Raw genomic sequence first — 21,414 nt, forward strand, 5'->3', positions numbered from 1 at the left:
CATGACCTTCATCCAATGTCGCATTCATAAGCGGACGCTCTCGGTAATAAACAATACTGCCATGGGCAGGAAGAACTGAAAAAAAAATATAAAAAATGAATAACTAAAAATCGTAGGCTGTCATCCCCGTGCTATGGTGGAGTGCAGTGATGTGTTGATGTCATAGAGTTATGAGCAATGGGACGGGGTAAGCGAGGGACGCACCCTCGAGGTCCAATATCGCGCTTTGTTTCCATGCTCTTGTATAGTATTTAGAGCATTACAGGGAATGAAGTCACCAAAATACAAAAATACAGTGAAAAGTCACTGAAATGTCATTGCACAACAGGAACAGCCATTACCCGAATTCAATACCGGATTATAATTTTCGTTTCCGTTTCTGGTAATGGAGGACCGCGGTGCGCGTTTCCGTCTCTGTTATTGTTACCATCTCCCATTTCAGTAATATACCATTTCTGTTTCCGTTCCCATTGCCGTTACCCTTCGATCATTACCGTTACCGTGGATTCTATTTATGCTGCTGACAATAACCAATACCGATTAAGTCTGTAAAAGGTAAAGCAGGGGAAATTAAGGTTAAAGAAGGCAAGAAAATTAATCGGTAAATTAAGGAATGCCAATATGTGCAAACTAATGGTCAGAGCACCACTTATCCCTTTAATGCGAAAGAAACAACAATTCAAGGGGGGAAGAAGAGAAGAAAAACAGGAAAAGGTGGGACGGAAAGCAGGACAGGTCGGACGTAATGACATTATATGGGAAGTGTATATGCTGTTTCAGGCACTGTCCCTTGCAGATACACTAGTACTAGCGAAGGTTCCTACTGGCTCAGAACTCATACCAATCTTGAGGAACGTTTCTTGTCCTTGGAAAGCTTCGTTCACTTCTCGAAATCTTGATAACATCTCTAGCGCAGCTGCCGATGCTTGTTCAGCGTGGTCTTTTCTGCGTTCAGGAGCTCCACTCACAAGCATGTACACTTGACCTACAGTCTCCACCTATAAACGATTTTAGAGTACACTTTTAATTTGTTCGAATTTTATATGTCGCTGCGGCGTGTCTCAGTTTAGTAACACAGTTTATGCTAAGCTATGCATTGTTGGGGAAAGGCTACTGTACACGTACTCATACACTGCACGCCTTCCTTTGCTGAAATTAAATATTCGCAACATTATACAGCTAAACGTATAATCAATTTAAGGGGGTCTGAACGTGACCCGCAAATACAGTGCTCAAGCGTCAACCATACATCACCTTGTTTACCTTTCCATCGAATGTGTACAGGTTGCATGTGCGATAGAGGCCCCGGTATCGCGCGATCACCGTTACCTTTTTGTTATTCTTCATGCATGTGAACGCGGCAGCAAAGGCAGAGTGTATTACATATGCTTCAACTAACCAAGCAGTATGTATGCTACCGCTTCAAAATGTCTGACAGCGTTAGCAAAGAAAACAGACAACTAAATATCAACTGGGATCTTTTAGACCCGACGTATTTATTGGTGCATGTAGGAGTTCCAATAACAATAACCGATACATGATGATAATGATGACAGACAACACCATATGACTTCGATTCTTATTGTGAAGGGGCTCACTATTTCATTTCCACATCACCACCAGCAATGGGATAGTATCCGTCCTGGCGATGAAACTCCCCATTCGTCATCTTCAAATAAAGTTGTTTAATGTTGACATAAGGTGACCCACCGGTGGAGTTGCGGTACCCTCCACAATTACGTATTGGATACCATATGAGTGCAATAGGATGCCGCGACTGGACAACGCAGGCGCACACATAGCAGTATATATATTACAGATACATATTACAGGGAGGCACATATACGTCAGACAGAGACACATACATCACCGAGCGTATATAACAAGCGCCATACCTGCACAATTGCTCTCTACAACTACGCTATATTTTCATCCACCAGTCGACCACGGAATGTTTCGGTTTCAGCTCATTTACATACTGAAATTCGGCGCGATATTCCAACGCATGTGCTTCTTCGTTGTTTTTAAACATGGAAACACTTTCAACGAGGACCGTCTTCTGTTTTGTTATCTCACTTTTGCCGGAAAGCCTCTAATTAAGTAGTTCATTAATGAATTTTAGGTAATGAGTTATAGAATTGTTATTGTTACATACTAGGGGACTTCGTCAGAATGTTCGCACTGCCGTATAAACCGAGCTGCAAAAACGATGTATATAATTCGAGTACATGTACACGTAAGGTGAATCAGCCAGCCTATTGTGGCGACATGCATGGCGGGATGTGTAGGTCTGCCGATAATTTCGACCACCTGGGGAGCTATCTATACGGTATCTATACTGCTCTCATAGCTTTTGGTTCAAAAATATGCAAAGAATTAAAAAAAAAAAACTTTTATAACGACACACATGTCGTGGGGTGCGATAACTTCCGTATTGTAACAGATCATGTCATCATCCTTATGGACCTGTTATTGCTGATTAGTATATGACATGTCCTTATACTGCTGTCGGCGAAAAGACGTAGATCGCTAGATATCGGGAAAAAAAAGAGCAAAAACGACACATACACAGAAGAAACAAGATTATATGGGGATCTTTAAAACTGCACAACGACACGAAATGTGCGGTAAGTTACCTTGAAAACGTTGTACTGGTCGGTGACCCGGTCGAAGAGGGAGAACGCATCGTTGACCCACTTGACGACTTCCATGGGGCTCATGTAGAGACAGAGAGTAGCGAAGTTCACCAATTCACTGAACATGACAGTCACGCAGTCGAAAGTCTGTCAAATGAAGCACAGACAATATGGTATCAGAAGAATGCTATTGAACAAAGCCTACAAACGTTGTTGATTTTTACTGAGTTCTCTATTGCTTTTAACGATGGTTTTCTACACTGCAACGAGAAGAAGTACATGTAGAGATGAAGAGTGAGAAAATTAGCAACCTGATTTATGACTCACTGCGCAAGAGCACACTGGGGTGGGATATGAAATTCACTGCTCTGCATATCAGCCTAGAATTTGTGATATCTCACTTACGTGTATCATATGTGTGTGTGTGAGTGTGTATGCCGCATCTTTTTTTCGTCATTCCACTCATATAATAACGCACATGCAGTGAGGTATGGTACCGCAATTGTTGCGGTGCATCACCTCATCCCAACGTTACTCATGTAGCAGTTGTTTTGTAGAATTTTCTGAACAACAACAACAACAATTTTATTTTAAGATGATGAATGGAGGTTTTCATCGCCGGAGGCGATGCTCTACCCCATTGCTGGTGGTGATGTGGGGAATGAAATAATGAGCCCCTTCACAATAAGGAACGAAGTCCGATTGTGTCCGATATGCTGAACTTTGTTTTATGGTGCCCATTTTACTATTTGGTAGAGTATCAAGTAGTAGGTGTGTTATGCCATTTTCGGTCTTCGTCAACCAACGAGCGTTAAAAAGAGCTCGGTTCACGGTACTCTGTGCTAAGTACACGACCGGTGCTAGAGAAGAGAAAAGCCGTTTAGCCTTCAGTACGCTCACCCACTCACTACAGTCATATTGTTGCTCTAGAGTCTAGAGTCATGGCGCAGTCCAAGCAACGCCCTTACCCTCCATGACTGTTAGCGCAAAACCACAGAAGGAGTAAAACTAAATAAAACGTAAAAAAAATTAGCGGTCTCCCTGCTGATGTAACGAGGAGTAAACCGATAGCAATCGTTGAACTGCTCACAAAATGCGGCGGCAATTCCAAATTGCGTGCAATGGTGTGCAGATATGGTTCAAATGTAGGATGAGAACTGCGATGAGCTATGATGTAGTGCTAAATAACGCACTGTGGGGTTCGGCGTGAAGAAATACTTAAGATCCCCCACTGACCCGGGGGAGGTCCCCCACTGACTAGAGGGGGGGGATGTTTATTATATATATAAAAAAAGAGGGAAGGTTAGAGGATAACTTTCTTGTTCAAGCCGATTTGCTTCTTTTTCGTTGTTTTTTTTATTCCGTGTTAGCGTCGCGAAGCAACTGTGGCTATGATCAGCGTACAGATGTGAACTGACGGGGAGGGGACAGCAGGAAGGAGTGGGGGACAGAGGGGGTTAGTATGCGTCCTGACCGACTACAGGGGGAACTGTGCCGACATTCGTCTGGAAAGTCTTCGGAAAACACACCTCAGAAAACCTCGGACAGCGCAGCCGGTGGTAGGATTCGAACCTTCCACCTCCCAGTCTTCAACACGACCTTGACTACCACCGACGAGAGGGAAGCCTTAACCCGCTCGACCATGCCGCTGGTCTTCTTCCGTGTGTACAAGGGTTTAGCATATGCATAGTAACCGCTTATTTGTACTGAAATACATTATATAATGCGTGAACTTCAGCGTTCTCAGTTGTCTTGCAAACAGAATCAGTACGTTTCAGCTTGTCAAGTTCACAATCAAACTCAAACTCGATTGCCGTGCCGCTGCCGGCGGCAGGCAGGCAGGCACATCGGGCGAATGATGCATAAATCACACTTTTTTGCCGTTTTTTTAGAGGCATTCATTTCAATGATCTGAATTAAGCATTCACATGAAACATGTGGGGATGACAACAGCCCTAACTTAATTCACTGCACGCGTAGAAAACGGCCACCAACATGGGAAGTCTGAAAACGACATGTCGATGTCGGGAGCCCCACGGCCAGAACGAAGCAACACGTCGCTCCCCTGCCTTAGCAGACTTGCTTGCATGATGTGACATAGCGTAGCATTCAACTACCCGCAGCTTACGCGTGATAACCTTACCTAGCAAACAGGACCGGTGCCGTCAGGGAGCCGCGAGCGGATTTTTAGGCGACCCTTCACACGCAGAGCTGCATATATAGGGAGCTTTCACGTACGTCACACGCGCGGGGACTGTCGGGAGGATTTTACAGCGCGCGCCATTTTGTTGTACTACGTATGCTCTCGCAGTAGTCAGGCGCAGTTACGGTGCCGTCCTAATGGTGTTTTGTGCCATATTTGCCAGTTCAAATCATTCACACTTAAAGCAGGAGCAGCTTGAACGTATGATCGAGGACTTGAGGCTTTTCAAAATACCAATAATAAGGAAGAGAGAGGCAACGCATTTCTGTTCAAGATATGCGCCCATCCATCGCCGTTGCGTTCAGCGTGTGGTGTGCGTGAAGATTCGGAACATATTCTTCTCGAATGTGCGCGGTTTCGATCTACACGTTTGCAACTTCAGAGATCCCTGGACCGCCCCCTCGATAGCCGACCCTTTGACGCCGTGAAAGTGCTGGGCGTTCGTGGCACCTTCGTTAAGAGCATAGCAGAGCTCTAATCCTTTTAGACGTTGTTTTCTTTTGTTTTATTTTCTAGACTTGGAGTAGCTTGTCCTGCAGTGAGCGGGCTCACATCTCCATTGTTTTCTCCTTTCATCATCATCAGGTTATCAATATTTCTAATTGTACTACATGTAGATGTAACGCTGTCTCCTCTCACAGGAGCCTAGAAAGCATATTCATATCCTGTGTTAAAGTGTAGGTTATATGGCATTGCAGTTACATAATAGGTAACTGTTGTTACAGCTGTCTGCTCCAAGCATGTCCCTAGTGTGGCCTGATCTCCTAGAGCTGCGACCAGCACATAGCAAACATTTAGTCAAAACTACTCGTTCATCAATCACCCATACATTGATGTTTCTCATTCAGGAAACCTGGGAGCTTCTGCATCCTTCATTCAGCTTGGAGGTACAGATGTAGAGGATCCAGGTGATGCAAAGTTCTTGCAACATTAAAATTGTGCATTTATTGTCAACATTTGCATCTGTAATTTTGTTTTCTAATCAGAAGAGAACAATGATGCTGTGCAGCCAGTATCTGCATCACAAGGGCAGTTAGAATCATTAGGTGAGGCAATTTGACATTGAAATATGTAGTTTATCTTGTAACTTGATAAATTGTTAATTTCCTATCAGGAACACAACAAGTGCACCCACCACAGAGATCCGCGGAAATCCCTAGTCAGGAACCTAGTTGTAAGAAAATTGTGTCTTTGGATAAAGCTGTTTTGGCCCAGTACGTTCTGATGCGAGGAAATTTGCATACAGTCACACATGGCTCTTTTCATGTTCTGTATCAGTGACCAACAGTCTGAGATCTGTAGGCTAGATGTAGAGCTCTACAAGTGCAGAACTGCCCTATCAAAACACACCTTTACAGGCAGCAACCTGGAGGGACAGGACGCCGGAGTCCGGTTTTACACTGGGCCGCCTAGCTTCGAAGCCCTGGCAGTCTTTGAAATCGTAAGGGGTCACGCGTCACACGAGGAGCAGAATGCCCTGTGGAAATTTGTAGAATTTGTGATGTGCCTCATGCGGTTAAGACTGAACCTGACTTTGCAAGACCTTGGATATAGATTTGGTGTGTCTCTCTCTACAGCATCAAGAACTGTCGAGGGATAGCTAAATGTTCTCAACGGAAGACTGAGTCCTCTAATAATGTGGTCCAGCAGAGAAGAAAACACAAAAAAACCATGCCAGTGGCATTTAGCGAGAACTTCGGTTGTCAAGTCTGGGTCATTCTAGACTAGACCTCCAGCGCGGAGCTTGTGTACGGCACTCCACTTCGGCTTCCATCCGAATTCTTCGAGCCTGGCGCTTCTCCCGATCTGGCGGATGCGTCTTTTTTTCTTGAAGAGCTTCGTACAACCATGTCTCGAATCCGGCCCTCCCCGACCCGCCGTCATCTTCGAAGCCACACGTTCGTCGCACCGGACCTTGCGACGTCAACGCACGTTTTCGTTCGGCGCGACTCCGTCCGACGCGCGTTGCAACCACACTACGACGGCCCCTACCTCGTCCTGGAAAGGAACCCTAAGTGGTACCGGCTGTCCATCCAGGGCCGCACGGACACAGTATCTCTCGACCGTCTCAAACCGGCCCACGTCGACGCGTCGTCACTGGCCACATTCACCCAGCCAGTTGACCTGGGCCCTGACACCCCCACCCATCCGCAAGGCGTCGCAACGACTACTACCCCTGCTCTCGTTCCTCCTAAAACGGTATCTTCGAGCCCCATTCTACGCCGTTCTTATCGCCTAGGCCTCTGACGTTTTTTTTTCTTTTCCATGGGGGAGGGGGAGTGATGTGGCAGCACCATTGTCAATTCTCGTCCCGCGCCTGTGTTTTAAGCTACGCGCCACTGGCGCGAGAGCAGTTAGTTCGGCTCTGGCTTTAGGACCATTCGCCACATTAAAAGGCTACTTCCTCGCCGGACCTGTTTGTCGTACCTCCCGGGTTCGAATCCCGGTGCCGGCTGTGCTGTCTGGGGTTTTTCCTGGGTTTTCCTCAGACGCTTTCAGACATATGTCGGCACAGTTCCCTTAGAAGTCGGCCCAGGACGCACATTCCCCCAGGGCGTCAGTCGTGACGTTGCCCACATACGTGATGCCGACAACGGCAAGCCCTATCGCCATCACCACCACCACCACCACCTGTTTGTCGTGTCAGTCACAACAGAGGCTTTCATAGATAGGCCTAGTTTCGTAGATGTAAGAGCTGACGCTTGGTCTCAGTACAAGGACCATAACTCTGCGGAGTTTTTTAGTGCAATTTTTCTTTTGGGAAGTGTCACCTTCCTTTCTAAGTCAACTGCGGTCGCCCTAGTGATAAGCCCATGAGGGAACATTAGAAAAGGATGACGTAATACTGCCTGACAGAGGCTCTCTAATTTCGGAAAGTGTGGACATGTGTTCTGCGAGATTAAATGTCTCAGCGTTTACAAGGAGAAAGCAGCAGCTGTCTTGCAGCAAAGTGGAAGCAACCCGTCAGTTGTCAAACGTACGAATCCACATAGAGCGGGTCATTGGCGTGGTAAAAAGCAAATATACAATATTCAAAGCTCCTGTGTCAGTATTTATTTATTTCTATACCCTTAGTGCCATGAGACATTTGAGAGGGGAGGGGAAACAATATAGCAGAAAACAAACAAAACCAAAACCAACAACAACTTTATTTTGAGAGGAAGACTGGGGAGAGGGGAAAACAAAGGAAACAAAGGCAACAAAGAATACTCCACAGACTCCGTAGACATAGCGACACATGATAAAGATGATACGAAAGGACAATTGCGGTGTTAAGGATGGTTAGGCATCAAATAAATCAGATAAAGAGTGCCTTCAGGTGGGCGGCTCCTCGATGAAAGCAGCATCACGTGGCAACCCGTTCTATTCCCACGCGGTACGAACAAAGGAGTCGGAGAAAGCACTAGTATTTGCATGCGGAATGTGCACTTTTCGAAAATGGTCTATGCGGCGCGAAGTGTAAGTGGGAGATGAAGTGTATGAGGAGAGAACGGAATCGTTATGGTAGAATACCTTATGGAAAAGTGACAAGCGACCATTCTTGCGACAAATCTTGCTGACATTATGTGGGGATGCATTTTGTACTAGAGCACATTTTCACGTTCCCCTGCCCTGAACCACTTCCCTACTAGTTCGGGCAGAAGTGCAAGGCGAAAAAACTTTTCAGCTTCCTCCAAGGTACGGAGGGTGAATGCAGTGTCCCGCATGATGCTTTGGATATTGACCTTGAAGGAACCAGGCGAGACAACCTTCATGTTGCGTGATACTCAAGAAGTGATTTTATTCCAGTGGAGATCGCGCCGGCAACGGTTTCAAAGTGACGGATTCGAACTGACGGATTGACGGATTCAAACGGATTCAAATTGCCTTTCCCTGTCGGCAGTTACGGTGGAGGGGACCCCGAAACGGGACACCCACGTCGGTACGAACGCAGCGGCGACAGTGCCGGCGGTGATGTCAGGAATAGGAGCGGCCTCGGGCCATCTCGTGAACCTGTCAATGACAGTAAGCAGGTAGCGGTGCCCTTGCCAACGCGGTAAATGGCCCACAATATGGAGGTGCACCTTGTCAAAGCGTTGATCCGGCGGAAGGAAACTTGCGACAGGTGCAGAAGTGTGGCGGTGTATTTTGGCCCGTTGGCAGTGCAAGCAGGAACGTGTCCACTGCTTGATCTGGCCGTGCATGCGAGGCCCGAGGCGATCGACTTTTGCGTTGCCCGTTTGCCAGGATGAGACAACGCGTGGAGGGTGTTGAAAACTTGAAGGCGGAGGGTGACCGGCACGAAAGGCCGAGGGCTGCCAACAGAGGTGTCACAAACGACAGTCGATGTGGCTCCTGGGAGCAGCATGTCCTCAAAACGGAGCGCCAAATTGGCATCCGCACGAAGTGTGGCCAATTCTTCGTCTGAAGCCTGGTGACTGGCCAACACTTCGAAGTAGAAACGGTTGTCGCGGGCAAGACGCAGGTCCAGTGACAAGGCGTTGATACGGCTGAGGGTGTCCGCTGCAGTATTTTTCGTGCCGCTGATGTGTCTGATATCAGTGGAGAACTCAGAAATGAATTAGAGTTGGCGGATCTCCCGAGGGGTGTAGTTGGTGCCGGATGACACAAAGTCATAGGTTAGCGGCTTGTGATCCGTGTAGATGGAGAAGGGCCGACCCTCGAGAAAATGGCGAAAGTGCCAGGGCGAGCTTAATCTTGGCTAATGCGTCGATGGCGGACTGTGGCCAACCGAGGGCGGCAGAGCGACTCTTGGCTGAGGCAAGTAAAACTTCTAAAGGCTGACGAGTTGCGCAGCCGGGTAATGAACCGACGATAAGGCGGTAACCGCATGGAGCAACTTTTGCAAATTAAGTTGCTCCATGCGGTTGCCGCCTTATCGTCGGTCACATGCGGTTGCGGTCACATGGGGTTGCCCACTGAATCGGGCCAACGGAGCGCCAACTCAGCGTGAACGGAACGGTATCGAAGCTATGCAACCGCATGGAGCAGAATTGTTGTCTCTGAAAAGTTGAGGTTGTCATGATGAAGCGTCGGCCTCGCGTTTACCACCGCTTGTTGCACGCGATGTTGCAATGCTTATTGTAGTAAACTGCTGTACGCATTGTTTAGTAACATAAATGATATTTTAGCGTTTCTTGAAAAAGTACGGTGCTAATAACATCTAGAAATCAGGTGTTTACAAAAAAGTTTGAGATACGAAGAGAATGTTGGCTTATGAGTGTTTCTAGCAATGCTCACTAAAGAAATATCAGACTGCATTTTTGTTACAGCTATCTCCTCACACATTTCCGATTTGCCATGTTAACAAATAATATTGTGATGTTTCATTTAGTCACCTTCGCCTTGCACACACCTTGCGACCTCCTGCCAAACGATATATTTTAAGTTGATGTCCTTATACTGAACAAGTTTGACGTTCCAAAGGGGTGGCCTCCTTGAAGTTCACACGACGGGTCTGCATGTCCTTCTAGGAGGCAGGGCAAAGAGGGCAAAGCCCGAAGGAAAACAAAAAAGCGGTCACAGGCACGGTCACAGGTGACTTTGTCACGTGCTTGTGGCCTTTCCTGTGAAGCGTGTTTTCATTGGCGCACACTGTTCCGTCGGGTGGTGTCACTTCCTCTCCTCAGACTAAATAACTATCCTCGGCAGAAACCGGCTCATCGGTCCGTCGTCTATTGTTCGCTTAGTAGGTCACCGTTCCTTTCAAGTTCTGCTGCCATTCAGTTGACAAAAATGCTCCATGCGGTTGCCGCCTAAAATTTGACAAGGTCGAGAAATTCTCGGAGCTTGCGTGCCGAAGGCGGCTGGGGGGAAAAGTCTCGAATGGCTTGAACCTTGGTTGGTAGTGGGGTGATACCGGTGCTCGTGATAAGGTGGCCAAGGAATTCGAGCCACTCTACGCCGAATTCGGACTTAGCGGCATTGATTACAATGCCAAAGTCACTGAGCCGGGTGAAAAGTGCACGGAACTTGCGATGAGTAGATCGTCGATGTACGCAAACACAAACGGGAAGCCTCTGATGACTGAGTCAATGAGTCGCTGGAAAGTTTGTGCCGCGTTTCGCAGGCAAAAAGGCATCCGCAGAAAGTCAAACAATCTGATCGGCGTGGTGATTGCAGTTTTGCCGACATCTTCGGGTGCGACCGGGATCAGGTGGTACGCATGCACCAGGTCGACCTTCGAGAAAAGTCTGGCGCCGTGAAGATGAGCGGTGAAATCTTGCACATGAGGAATGGGGTACCGATCTGCCACCGTGACACGGTTCAGGGCCCTGTAGTCTCCACATGGCCGCCAATCCCTGGTCTTCTTGGGGACCATGTGGGGAGCTAAAGACCAGTTACTGGTGGACGGTTGGACGATGCCGAGGTCGAGCGTGTGCTCGAACTCGGCTCTGGCCACTTTCAGCTTCTCCGGAGCCAAGCGGCGAGGGCGAACATGCACAGGCGGCCCGGTGGTCACGACGTCGTGTAGGACCGGTAACTTCCAGTTAGGGGGGTGAGTAAGCGCCGGAAAGTCTTGGAGAACGGCCTCGTACGGCGTTTGAGGTGGCGGCCGCTGGAGGGTTGGGCCGACGGTATGAGTTGGAAGGACGGCGGCCTGAACAGACAGGTTAGTGGTGGTGTCTATTAAACAGCGGCGGCTCATGCCAACAAGTAGGCCGAAATGGGCTAAGAAGTCAGCTCCCAGGATGGCATGGGGAACCTTGGCGAGCATGAAGACACAGCGAAAAACACATCGTAGCCGGAGATTCAGGGTCACGACTTTCTTGCCGAACGTAGTGATAGGGGTTGCGGTGACGGCTTGCAGGGTGTTACTAGGTGCGCAGCGTCGAATGTCGTCACCGGATGCTGAAATAACGCACACCTCAGTGTCAGTGTCGACTAGAAACCGCGTGCCGGAGCAGCGGTCGGTGATGAAGAAAAGACGTGCACGACTGGTAACTGCGTCAGCGGGACTGGTCGCCGTCAGTTGCTGACGCTCCCGTTTCCCGAGTGGAAACAAGGAGGCTGACAGTTGCGGGCGTTGTTGCCGAAGTTTTGGTGACACCAACACTCTGTGGAGTCCGTAGACTGCGGGCGCAAAGGACTGCGGCGGCGACCGACGCGGCGAGGGCTGCGGGGCCTGGGGCTTCGAGGACGATGGCTAAGGCGAAGCGAGGTGCAGACCATGGTAGTGAGTCGCACTACCTCAAAGTCAGACAGGGAGGGGGGGAGGGTAACGGGGGCGGTTGATGAAGAGACTACAGAAATGGCTTGTGGGCTGTATGAACAGCTCGCGGAAAATCGATTCGTCCACAGCTGAAGCACTATCGCCCAAGAGTTGCTGCATGCGACGGAGGAGCTGGGAGGGTCTACTGTCGCCGAGGACTTCAGCAGTGAGCAGCTGGCGGAGGCGCTCTTGTTCAGAATCTGTAGTACGACGGGTCAAGGCAGCTTTGAGGGCGTCGTATGGGCGCTCCGTGGGGGGAACGGTGATGATATCCCGCATTTCAGCAGCCTCGTTTGGGCCGAGCGCTCCAACGACGTAATAGAATTTCGTCAACTGGGCAGTAATAGCGCGGAGTGCGAACTGCGCCTCAATGTTGGCGAACCAGAGGACTGGGTTAGCCGGCCAAACCGGGGGGAATCTTGACGGTGAGTGCGTGCAGTGCAGGTTGATCAGCCCCATCACCGTGTGATGGAATGACCTGCCCGGAAGGGATAGTCGGAGGTGTTGGCTGAGATTCCATCGAGCTCACGTTCGGGTCACCAAATGAAGGAAACAGGCGGGACAACCTTCATGTTGCGTGATACTCAAGAAGTGATTTTATTCCAGCGGAGATCGCGCCGGCAACGGCTCGGCACGAGAGGATAGCGATGGCGCTGCATGGTGACGGCGCTGGAACCGCTACAACCTCCTAGCATTCCACAAAACAATGTCCCCATAGGGTGCTACATGCACAAATGTCTCTCCTTGTACCTGGTAATAATATGCATGGTCGTGCAACAGCTGCAGCTCTCCTTCGTTTTCACATACATATCGACAGTGCCTGCTTAGCAAGTCATGAAGGGTTGTGTCCTTTACGGAGTAGGGGCACTTCATTTCAACTGCACCCACAAGAGCGATCGCACTCTACAATCAAGTCTGCTGTTGCGCAAAAAAAAAAAGGGGGGGTCAGACTTTGACACCACGAGTACCGTTTCCCTGAACCGTACACTACTTTTTTTACACACTACGGCATGTAATATGCTTATTTTTGGTTACATCCGTTACATGGTACACGAATTACGAGTTACGTGCTACATGGTTCGTGCCGCAAGCTGGAATGGCTGCGTTGTTGTGTCTTGGACCTTGGAACAGTGAGAGCGGCGGCGCTGGTGTTACTCTCCGGCACAGCCCGTTTACATTACATTACCCTTCTTTAATTCGGGAAGCGCAATGCTTCTTTACACCAGCTCCCGTAGCATAGTGGTTAGGATGATCGCTTTTCACGCAGAGACTGGGAGGTGACATGGGTTCGAATCCTGTCACCGGCTGTGCTGTCTGAGGTTTTCCCTGGGTTTTCCGAAGACTTTCCAGACGAATGTCGGCACAGTTCCCACCGAGGTCGGTCCAGGACGCATACTAACCCCCCTGTCCCTCACTCCTTTCTGCTGTCCTCTCTCCATCTGCCACGTCTGAACGCCACTCATAGCCACAGTTGCTTCGCGGCGCTAACACGGAATTAAAAAATACTTCTTTCCGCATTCTGGTCCCTCTTCGTGGTGCGCGAATATCTGGCGGCGCCTGGGGTGTTGTCACTCCCGGTGGTTCAGACGCACCATGCCGTCAGACGCACCATGCAATATGAGAAGATCGTGTGTCCTGGTGGTACATCCTTAATGAGGACCCGTCGTGGCTGCGTAGTACGTAGGATCTACGCTCCGCTGACGTGTAGACTACTAATCCAGTAGTCCACTGACCTGTGGTGTGCTCGCGCACACGAATCTTGGTGCCTGCATCGAGACGAGGAAGAGGCTTCGCTGACTTTGTGTGGTACAGCTTCTGGTTTTTTTTCAGCTCTCTTAGTATTGGGCTGACCACATGCGGTTCTTTAACTTGAGGCTTGAGATAGCTGTTGTGTGCAGGAAGCCGCGTCCTCGTTTGTCTGTTCATTATCCGCAGAACAGGAGTTGCCAGCGTTGCGCCATTCAAGTAGTGCATTCCAGTAGTCTTGAGTTGCATAGTTATGCTTTTGCCTAAGCCTCTTGGCTTCCTGTACGCTTCGCTCCGCCACTCCATTCCCTTTTGGGTAATACGGACTTGACGTGCTGTGACTGATGTCCTTCTGCTTCGTGAATTCCCTAAATTCCAAACTTGAGAACGGGGGTCCATTATCTGAGATGATCCTCTGCACCAAACCGTGAGTTGCGAAGACTTCCTTGCAAAACGATATGACGTTTCTTGCGTTGGCGGCAGTCATAGACTTCCCAATGTAGTAAAAGGAATAGAAGTCTACCATTGTGATGTACTGTTGCCTGTCCAATGTGAATAGGTCCATTCCTACTGTCTGCCAGGGTGGAACAGGTATATCGTGACCTTCCATTGGTTCTGGAGCTTGCCTGTACTGATATTCTTGGCCTAAGCTGAATGACGCTACAATGCGCCGTTTATCGTCTGCGGTACCGTGCCAGTATAAGGCGTCTCGAGCTCTAAGCATCTGAGCTCATGCATCTTCTCCATTCTACAGTGGGAGGCATGTAAAAGTCTTATGACGTCTGAACGAAGTTTGGTTGGCACAATGATCCCGTTCGATCGCAGTACTAACCCATCTTATGTGTGGATCTCGTCTCTGCAACGGAATAAGGAACGGCTGATGGTTCAACGTCCTTCTTGTCGTCAGGCCACTTGCTCTCTGCATACCTTTTGATGTGCTGGAGTTCCGGGTCTTCCTGAGTCGCCCTCTTGAACTCCTCGAGTTGCATGGGACTAATTGGAAGCATTTTCACAGCGTTCACTTGGTATGCTTCTTCCAAATGAGCTTTGTTGGGTGACCGTGAAAGAGCGTGCGCTATGTACAGCTCAGTTTCCGGCTTATATTGGACCCCCAATACGTACTTCTGCAGGGTCAGGCGCATGCGTTGGAGACGTAGTGGGCACTGATGAAGGTGTTTCTTGTAAGTCGCCACTAAAGGGCGGTGGTCGGATTCCACCCGCACAGGTTGACCAAAGTTGATACCACAGGTTGACAGCGGTTGACCAAAGATGTAGTCGTGGAAATGTTGGCAGGCATGCACTGTAGCCAACATCTCTTTCTCAATTTCGGCGTATCTGATTGGTGCTGATGTCAGTGACCGCGAAGAATAGGCCACAGGGTGTCCCTCCTGGAGCAGGACAGCACCAAGTCCATGCTGGCTTGCGCCTACGGAGAGGGTCACTGCCATGCTTGGGTCGTAGAACTTGAGAACAGGAGCGTCTTGGAGTTGGGAATTGAGCTTGTCAAAGCTTTGCTGGCACTCCGGAGTCCATACCCAAGCAATGTCTTTCTCCAAGAGTTCTTGTAGGGGTGCTGTGGTTTCGGCCACGCTGGGAATAAACTTGCGTACGTAACTGACGATTCCCAGAAAGCGCAGTAGCTGTTTGACGTTTTGTGGTACTTGGATTATGCCGATGTCACGCACTCGTTCCGGGTAGATCGACAGTCCTTGTGCCGATATTTTGTGTCCCATATATTTAACTTCAGTGTGTCCAATTTGACATTTGGATGCATTGGGAACAGGGTTTACCTCTCTACATCTCGCAAGCACTGCTCGTATAGTGTTTTGTCATGTTCATCTCTCGTAGTACCCTACACGAGAATATCGTCCATCTGGAACTGGGACTGGAACCAGCTGGAACTCTTCTGAAGCAGATGATATTGGAACGGCATTCGCGTGAAATTATACCTTCCGAAAGGCTTTGCAAATGTACAGAGTTGTGAGCTTCGGTAATCCAGCCTAATCTGCCAAAAACGTGTGGATGCGTCTACCGTTGAAAGCCATTTAAAGCCATGCAAACGGTTGGTGATATCGTCGAAGGTATAGGCATTGGATAATGCTCTCTCATAAGGACTTGGTTCAGGTCTCTGGGATCCATATAGATTCTCAGTTTCTCCCCACGGGTGACAGCGACCATATTATTGACCCATGCTGTTGGCTCAGTCACTTTCACTATGATGCCGTTGTTTTCTATCTTCTTGGGCTCGGACTTCAGCGCTACATGTACTGAGTGGGGAGAGTTTAACACGCCTTCTGCTCCTGTGCGTAACTTCACTCGATAGGCGATTCCTTTGATAATAATATTAATAACCTTATTTTTGTTTAGGCACCCAAAAACAACCACTAGGGTCTTCTAAATGCCACTTCTGAGATGTCACCAACGCCACCGAACACATCCTGAAATTCTGCTTTTACATCTTGTGATGTTACCATGGAAACTGTAGAGATCAGGCCAAAGGCTTCTCCGACATCTCCACTGAAAGTAGTTGGAACCTTTTGCGACACAACTATGAACGTTACTGGTGATAAACCTCTTTCACTGGAAACTGATATGACAATTTGACAACGACGTCAGTTGAGTTTCATGGGCATCAATGCACTTTTCTGTGATGGTTCGCAAAGTGTTAGTCGATATCAAGTTGCACGTAGCCCCCGTGTCTATTTTTACACGTGTCTTCATTCCCTCAATATGCACCGTTACAAGACAACGATCTTTCCGTGCTGTGTCCAGGGAGCCGATGAAAAATTCCGATTGCGGTTCCGCTTCATCGTCTGCTATTCCATGCAGTTTCCCCTTTGGCTGTTGTTTTGACTTCGACCTGCACACTCTGTAGAAGTGCCCAAGCTTGCCGTAGCTCCTACATTTTTTTCCTTTTGCTGGGCAGGTTTTCCCTTTGTGGATCAAGTAACCGCAGCTCTTGCAAGGCTCTTTCACAGCATTGACTTCCTGTAGCGGGGTGCTAGCCTTCGCGGCTTGAATTTCGCCACACTGATCGCGACTCAGCTCACTGCTTCGGCTCATGCGAATAAACTTGTCCAGATGTCAAGGTCAACGTCTTCTGCAATTGTTTTCTGTTGCAGTACCTTATCATTCATGCCCAGTATAACTCTACTGCGAAGCATGCGGTCTTCCGCTCCCTCGAATGAACATGGTTCTATTAGGGTTCTCAGCTCGGTCAGCCACTCGTCAAATTTTTCTCCGGGCTTTTGGTCGCGGGAGCCGAACAGATATTCTCGGTATGTCAGGTTCGAAGACGACTTGCAGTATTCCTCAAATTTAGCAATGACTGCATCGATGTCCTCGCGCTTGGACTCATCTTAGAACATAGGCAACTGATGTTCTGAGACCGGAACAACTTAGAAAGGACAAATACATATAAGGCTTTTCATCTTTCATTTTTCATCATCTTTGAACTGTGGCGAAGACACTTCGCGCTTGTTTCTCTATAGCAATTAGGAAGATGGCTGTCTGAACACCTTTCGGCGTAGTATACAATCCTGTGGCCTTACAATACAACTTCAATTAGGTAAGCCATATGCCCCACGATTCACTCAGGTCCCCTGTCATATCGACAGGCTGGGGAGGCGTAAGCATGTTCGCCATCATGCCTCGTCCTTGACTCGGCGGGGCTGTCATTGTTGTAGCAGTAGAGTTACTCACAGTTTCGTTGGGATTGGGCATCTTGGGCGTTCCGTCGAGGTTCGTTGACTTCTGACACCATGTAATATGTTTATTCTTGATTACATCGGTTACATGATACACGAATTACAAGTGGTGTGCTACATGGTTCGTGCCGCAAGCTGCAATGGATGCGTTGTTGGGCCTTGGACTTTCGAACAGTGAGCGCAGCGGCGCTTGCGTTGCTCTCCGGTGCAGCCCGCTTACATTACACTGCATTTCCCTCATTCTTTCTTTCTTCAATACCTAACTTTTTCTGTGGAAAACTGATGCTTCCTCGGGTAACATATCCTTTGAATAAGGCTACGAGACGGGTTAGTTAAGTTTGTATGACCTGCAGATTTCAAGTTCGACGCTTTCACCCTCCCTGTTCGATATTCATACCATTGCGCTGCGTGTGCTTGGTTCTTTGTTGCTTTTTCAATGGCCAGTACAGCATCATCATCAATCTCTAGCTTATCTCCAATAGCATTACACTTCGTAAGGTGTCCCAGTCTATGTCCATTGCATGAGGGTCTTCCAAATGTGTCAACAAAGAGATACTGCTCTTTGGCAGTGCCACCAGATACAGGTCACTGAAGCGGGGAATGCGCCAGCACAAACAGGCCGTAGCCCGGTGCTAACGACCTTGTCAAAAAACCTGTTCCACTCTTCTGTAGGTTTTGGAGCCGGTACTCGTTGCGTTACTTTTTCTGGCTGAGGCAACGACCCATCCAGCTCCCGTTTGCGTGCGAGTGAGAAAGAAAAAACAATTTCTCCAATTGGTGCTGGCACAACCTTTCGTGTGTGTGCAGGGAGCCAAGAGTTACTTCTATATGTGCATGAGGTGTTCTCCAATATGTTTCTTACAATCTGTAGGTAAAAAAGAAGTACTGCTGTGTCAGAGCACACCTCCCCTCTACCTGCCATGCATGTACAGTGGCCAAAGACAAGTTCCCCGTCTTGCTTCACCAGCACCCAAGCAGTCAAAGACGCCGAAGAGATTCTGTGCGAGTGGCTCACCTAAAACAAAAGGGTTGCATACTCATCTTATACACAAGCAGTTAACATTAGTAGCGTTTGGAATCACACATGTTAACGCAAAACAACTTCGGTTAACCAAAGTGAGGCCTGTCAATGCAACATGAAATAAATAAATACTTGCCTGTGTCAAGATGGTGACGCCACCCTTTGCGAACATCACCAGCGGCTCCTTGACCCAACCGCTCGTGACATAATTGTACGCCTCGGGAGATTTGTGGGCCTTCAGTTGTTTCCGCGTGACAAAGCTGGTCCTCGTTACCAAATAATCGTGAATATCAATGCTGTCAATATCGGGCCAGAGGTGGGTGCCTTTACGGAACTCCGAATGGATCGGCTACAGGAACTGTCACTTGGTAGTTACACCGGTGTAAATCTTCCCCCGTAAGCGTGAAATGCTACACGCGAGGGTCGATGTACCTTGACGTCATGCTGTACCAATAAGACAGGGCAGGCTCAGACTACTTCACAAAGGCAGCGAATGCAACGACGTCGCGTATACAGCCAATGCAATGCGTACAACAATATGGCGCCGGGCTCAATGTCCTTTTCTAGCAGGTCCCCCAAACTCACCTCGGAAAAGCGTGCAACGAAGAAGGCTGCCACTAGATACCCCACTGTTGCCGTTCCGGATCACTTCAGCGCGCTAAGTTTAGCGGCAAAATGTTTTTGTTGTTTCTGCGAATGAATCTAGTCTTTATATGTCCAAATAAAACCCGTATAACAACTTTCTCTGTCGTGTTTCACTTTTTGGTCCCGTTTTTACACGTGTTGAGCGATCGGAAGGATCTAGTGCACGGCTGCGTGCATCACATAGCGTACCTGTCGTACCAGACGCCGCAGGCGCAGCAGTCGTCCATTTCTCCTTCGGTGACTTGGCCTGGCTTGGATTGTGCTTCAACTGGATCTTTAGCGCGCTACAATCCACGCAAGCCAACGTCTGGTAACAATGGGGTATCTAAGGGCGGCCTCCGGCATTGCACGCATCGGGATACGAACAAATACATGGGAAAATGGCGACCTTGGGGGACCTGTTTCCTAGTGACGTTACGTGCAACCTTCCTATATGAGAGAAGGGGAAGACTCACGTTGAGTACCCTGCCATCAACGCTTCGGCGACCACGGTTCCCTTGGCGCCATCTATCGTCCGAGCTGAGTTTTCGGCGCACAGCACAGTAATTTCTAAGAGGGTAGCCGAATAATGCTGTCGCATTAAAAACGTACAGGTTACATTCATTTGAAAAGCGAATTTTTGTGTCGCTTATAGGGAGTGTAGACGACTACTGGTGAATATAACAGTGTATGATGACAAATGAAAGAGGACATGGAGGGTACGGAGGTAAATGGTTGGAGGCTTTGTATGTATTTGACCTTTCTATGTGTTCCAGTCTCAGAACATCAATTGTCTCATGTATAACAGTGTATTTCGCGCTCGTGAGAACATCATGCAAGCTTCCGTGACCCTTTTGACGTTTTCTCCAACCTGGGATGCCGATTTGCTGGCGTAGGAGTACCACTGAGCGCGTTAAGCATAGCGACTCTTGCACTCCAACGAGAGGCGAGGTTCCGCACTATATGGGCTCCCGCTCACACCTGTTTCCGCTTCGGAGGGTGTTGGCATACTCTGCAGGCCCCCGAGTTTTAAAAGCGGAGCATTGAATAAATTGGTTTTGCGAAAGGCTGAGTTTTTGCGTTCTGCAATGGTGCTCACAGCAGCTCAAACTATGCAGATTCTGGACAATGATGAGTTCTACGAATATTGTGGTGGTGCACGCGAACAAATGCGCGAGCACCAAAATACTGTGCTAAGTGCGCTAACGCGGGTGATCAGCGATGGTAAGTTGCCCGACGTGGGTCGACCAATTGGGAGATCAATTGATTTCTTTGAGGGCTTCGAGCATCGTTCATCGGCGCGAATTCGTGGAAGTCGTTCAAAATATCGCCAGACAGTGCACGCAAGGCATCCATAGGTCAAAACACGTCTGTGAACTGGCGGAACTACATCACTTCGCTTCCGTCGCCGTCTCTTTGGCTCCGCGACCCCGCTTTTGAGATGGTGTCAGAAATTTTGACTCAAGTTACGCGCACCGGAAGTGCGCCTGGCCGTTTAGTGGACGGAGTTACAACTCTTTTCACTCTGGGGCCGCTACTTAACGCGTCCACTGTGATCACGCTCCTTAGGGGGACATGGAGGTGGAGTAGCTGTGTTGCTATCGGCTATTCCGCGTTCCCACATCACCACCAGCAATGGGGTAGACTATCGCCTCTAGCGGTGCGACTGCCCATTCATCATCGTAACATAAAGTTGTTGTTGTTGTTGTTGTTGTTTCACTATCATTCGACACAGGCGACCCAATTTCACAAACCTCGCAGGTGTCGACTGGATGCGCACCCTTGCGTAGACGGTCTGCCACAGTTTTCGGCAGCATTGAATAAAGAAGATCGTCTCCTTTCTTCCGCCATTCATCAAGGCGGCGTAGGTTTTCCTCCAAGGTACGGCTCTTCTGTTCTTGCTACACAAGAGGAGCAAACAAACATTCAAGTGCAATATAAGTAAAAGACAACGGGGCGGAACATCAGTCAAGATTTCAGACCATGAAAGGTACCCAATTCTGAAAACAGAAACAGAATAATAATTTTTAGTCGTTCTGCGGATTGGTTGCATTACCATGCCACAACCTTTAGTCAGTTTAAGGACTAACCCCACGGCAGCTCGTGCGAAGGTTAGGGACAGTTTGCAGTGCTGGGGAGTGAATTTCAGGGTCAGGAGATTAAATTGGGGACAATTGGCAATCTAGGTACTAGAAGTCAATTAACGAACTTTAGCGGCGCGCAGTGAAATGGCGCAGCTATATTCTTCTCGCAACCTTCACGCG

The 21,414-nt window shown here is 48.7% G+C and overlaps 1 protein-coding gene across 1 annotated transcript in view; it reads right to left on the bottom strand.

Moving 5' to 3' along the window:
- Positions 1-21,414, bottom strand: part of LOC135383133 (soluble guanylate cyclase 89Db-like) — a 68,406-nt gene that overhangs the window by 10,009 nt on the left and 36,983 nt on the right. The window contains exons 7-9 of the mRNA XM_064612738.1: positions 20,905-21,051; positions 2,637-2,783; positions 842-998 (exon numbers count right to left, since the gene is read on the bottom strand). Of these exons, the coding sequence (XP_064468808.1) occupies positions 842-998; positions 2,637-2,783; positions 20,905-21,051 (451 nt within the window). The remainder of the gene's footprint in view (positions 1-841; positions 999-2,636; positions 2,784-20,904; positions 21,052-21,414) is intronic.

The sequence above is a fragment of the Ornithodoros turicata genome, chromosome 2 (assembly GCF_037126465.1).
Source record: "Ornithodoros turicata isolate Travis chromosome 2, ASM3712646v1, whole genome shotgun sequence".
In the NCBI taxonomy this organism is placed as follows: domain Eukaryota; kingdom Metazoa; phylum Arthropoda; class Arachnida; order Ixodida; family Argasidae; genus Ornithodoros; species Ornithodoros turicata.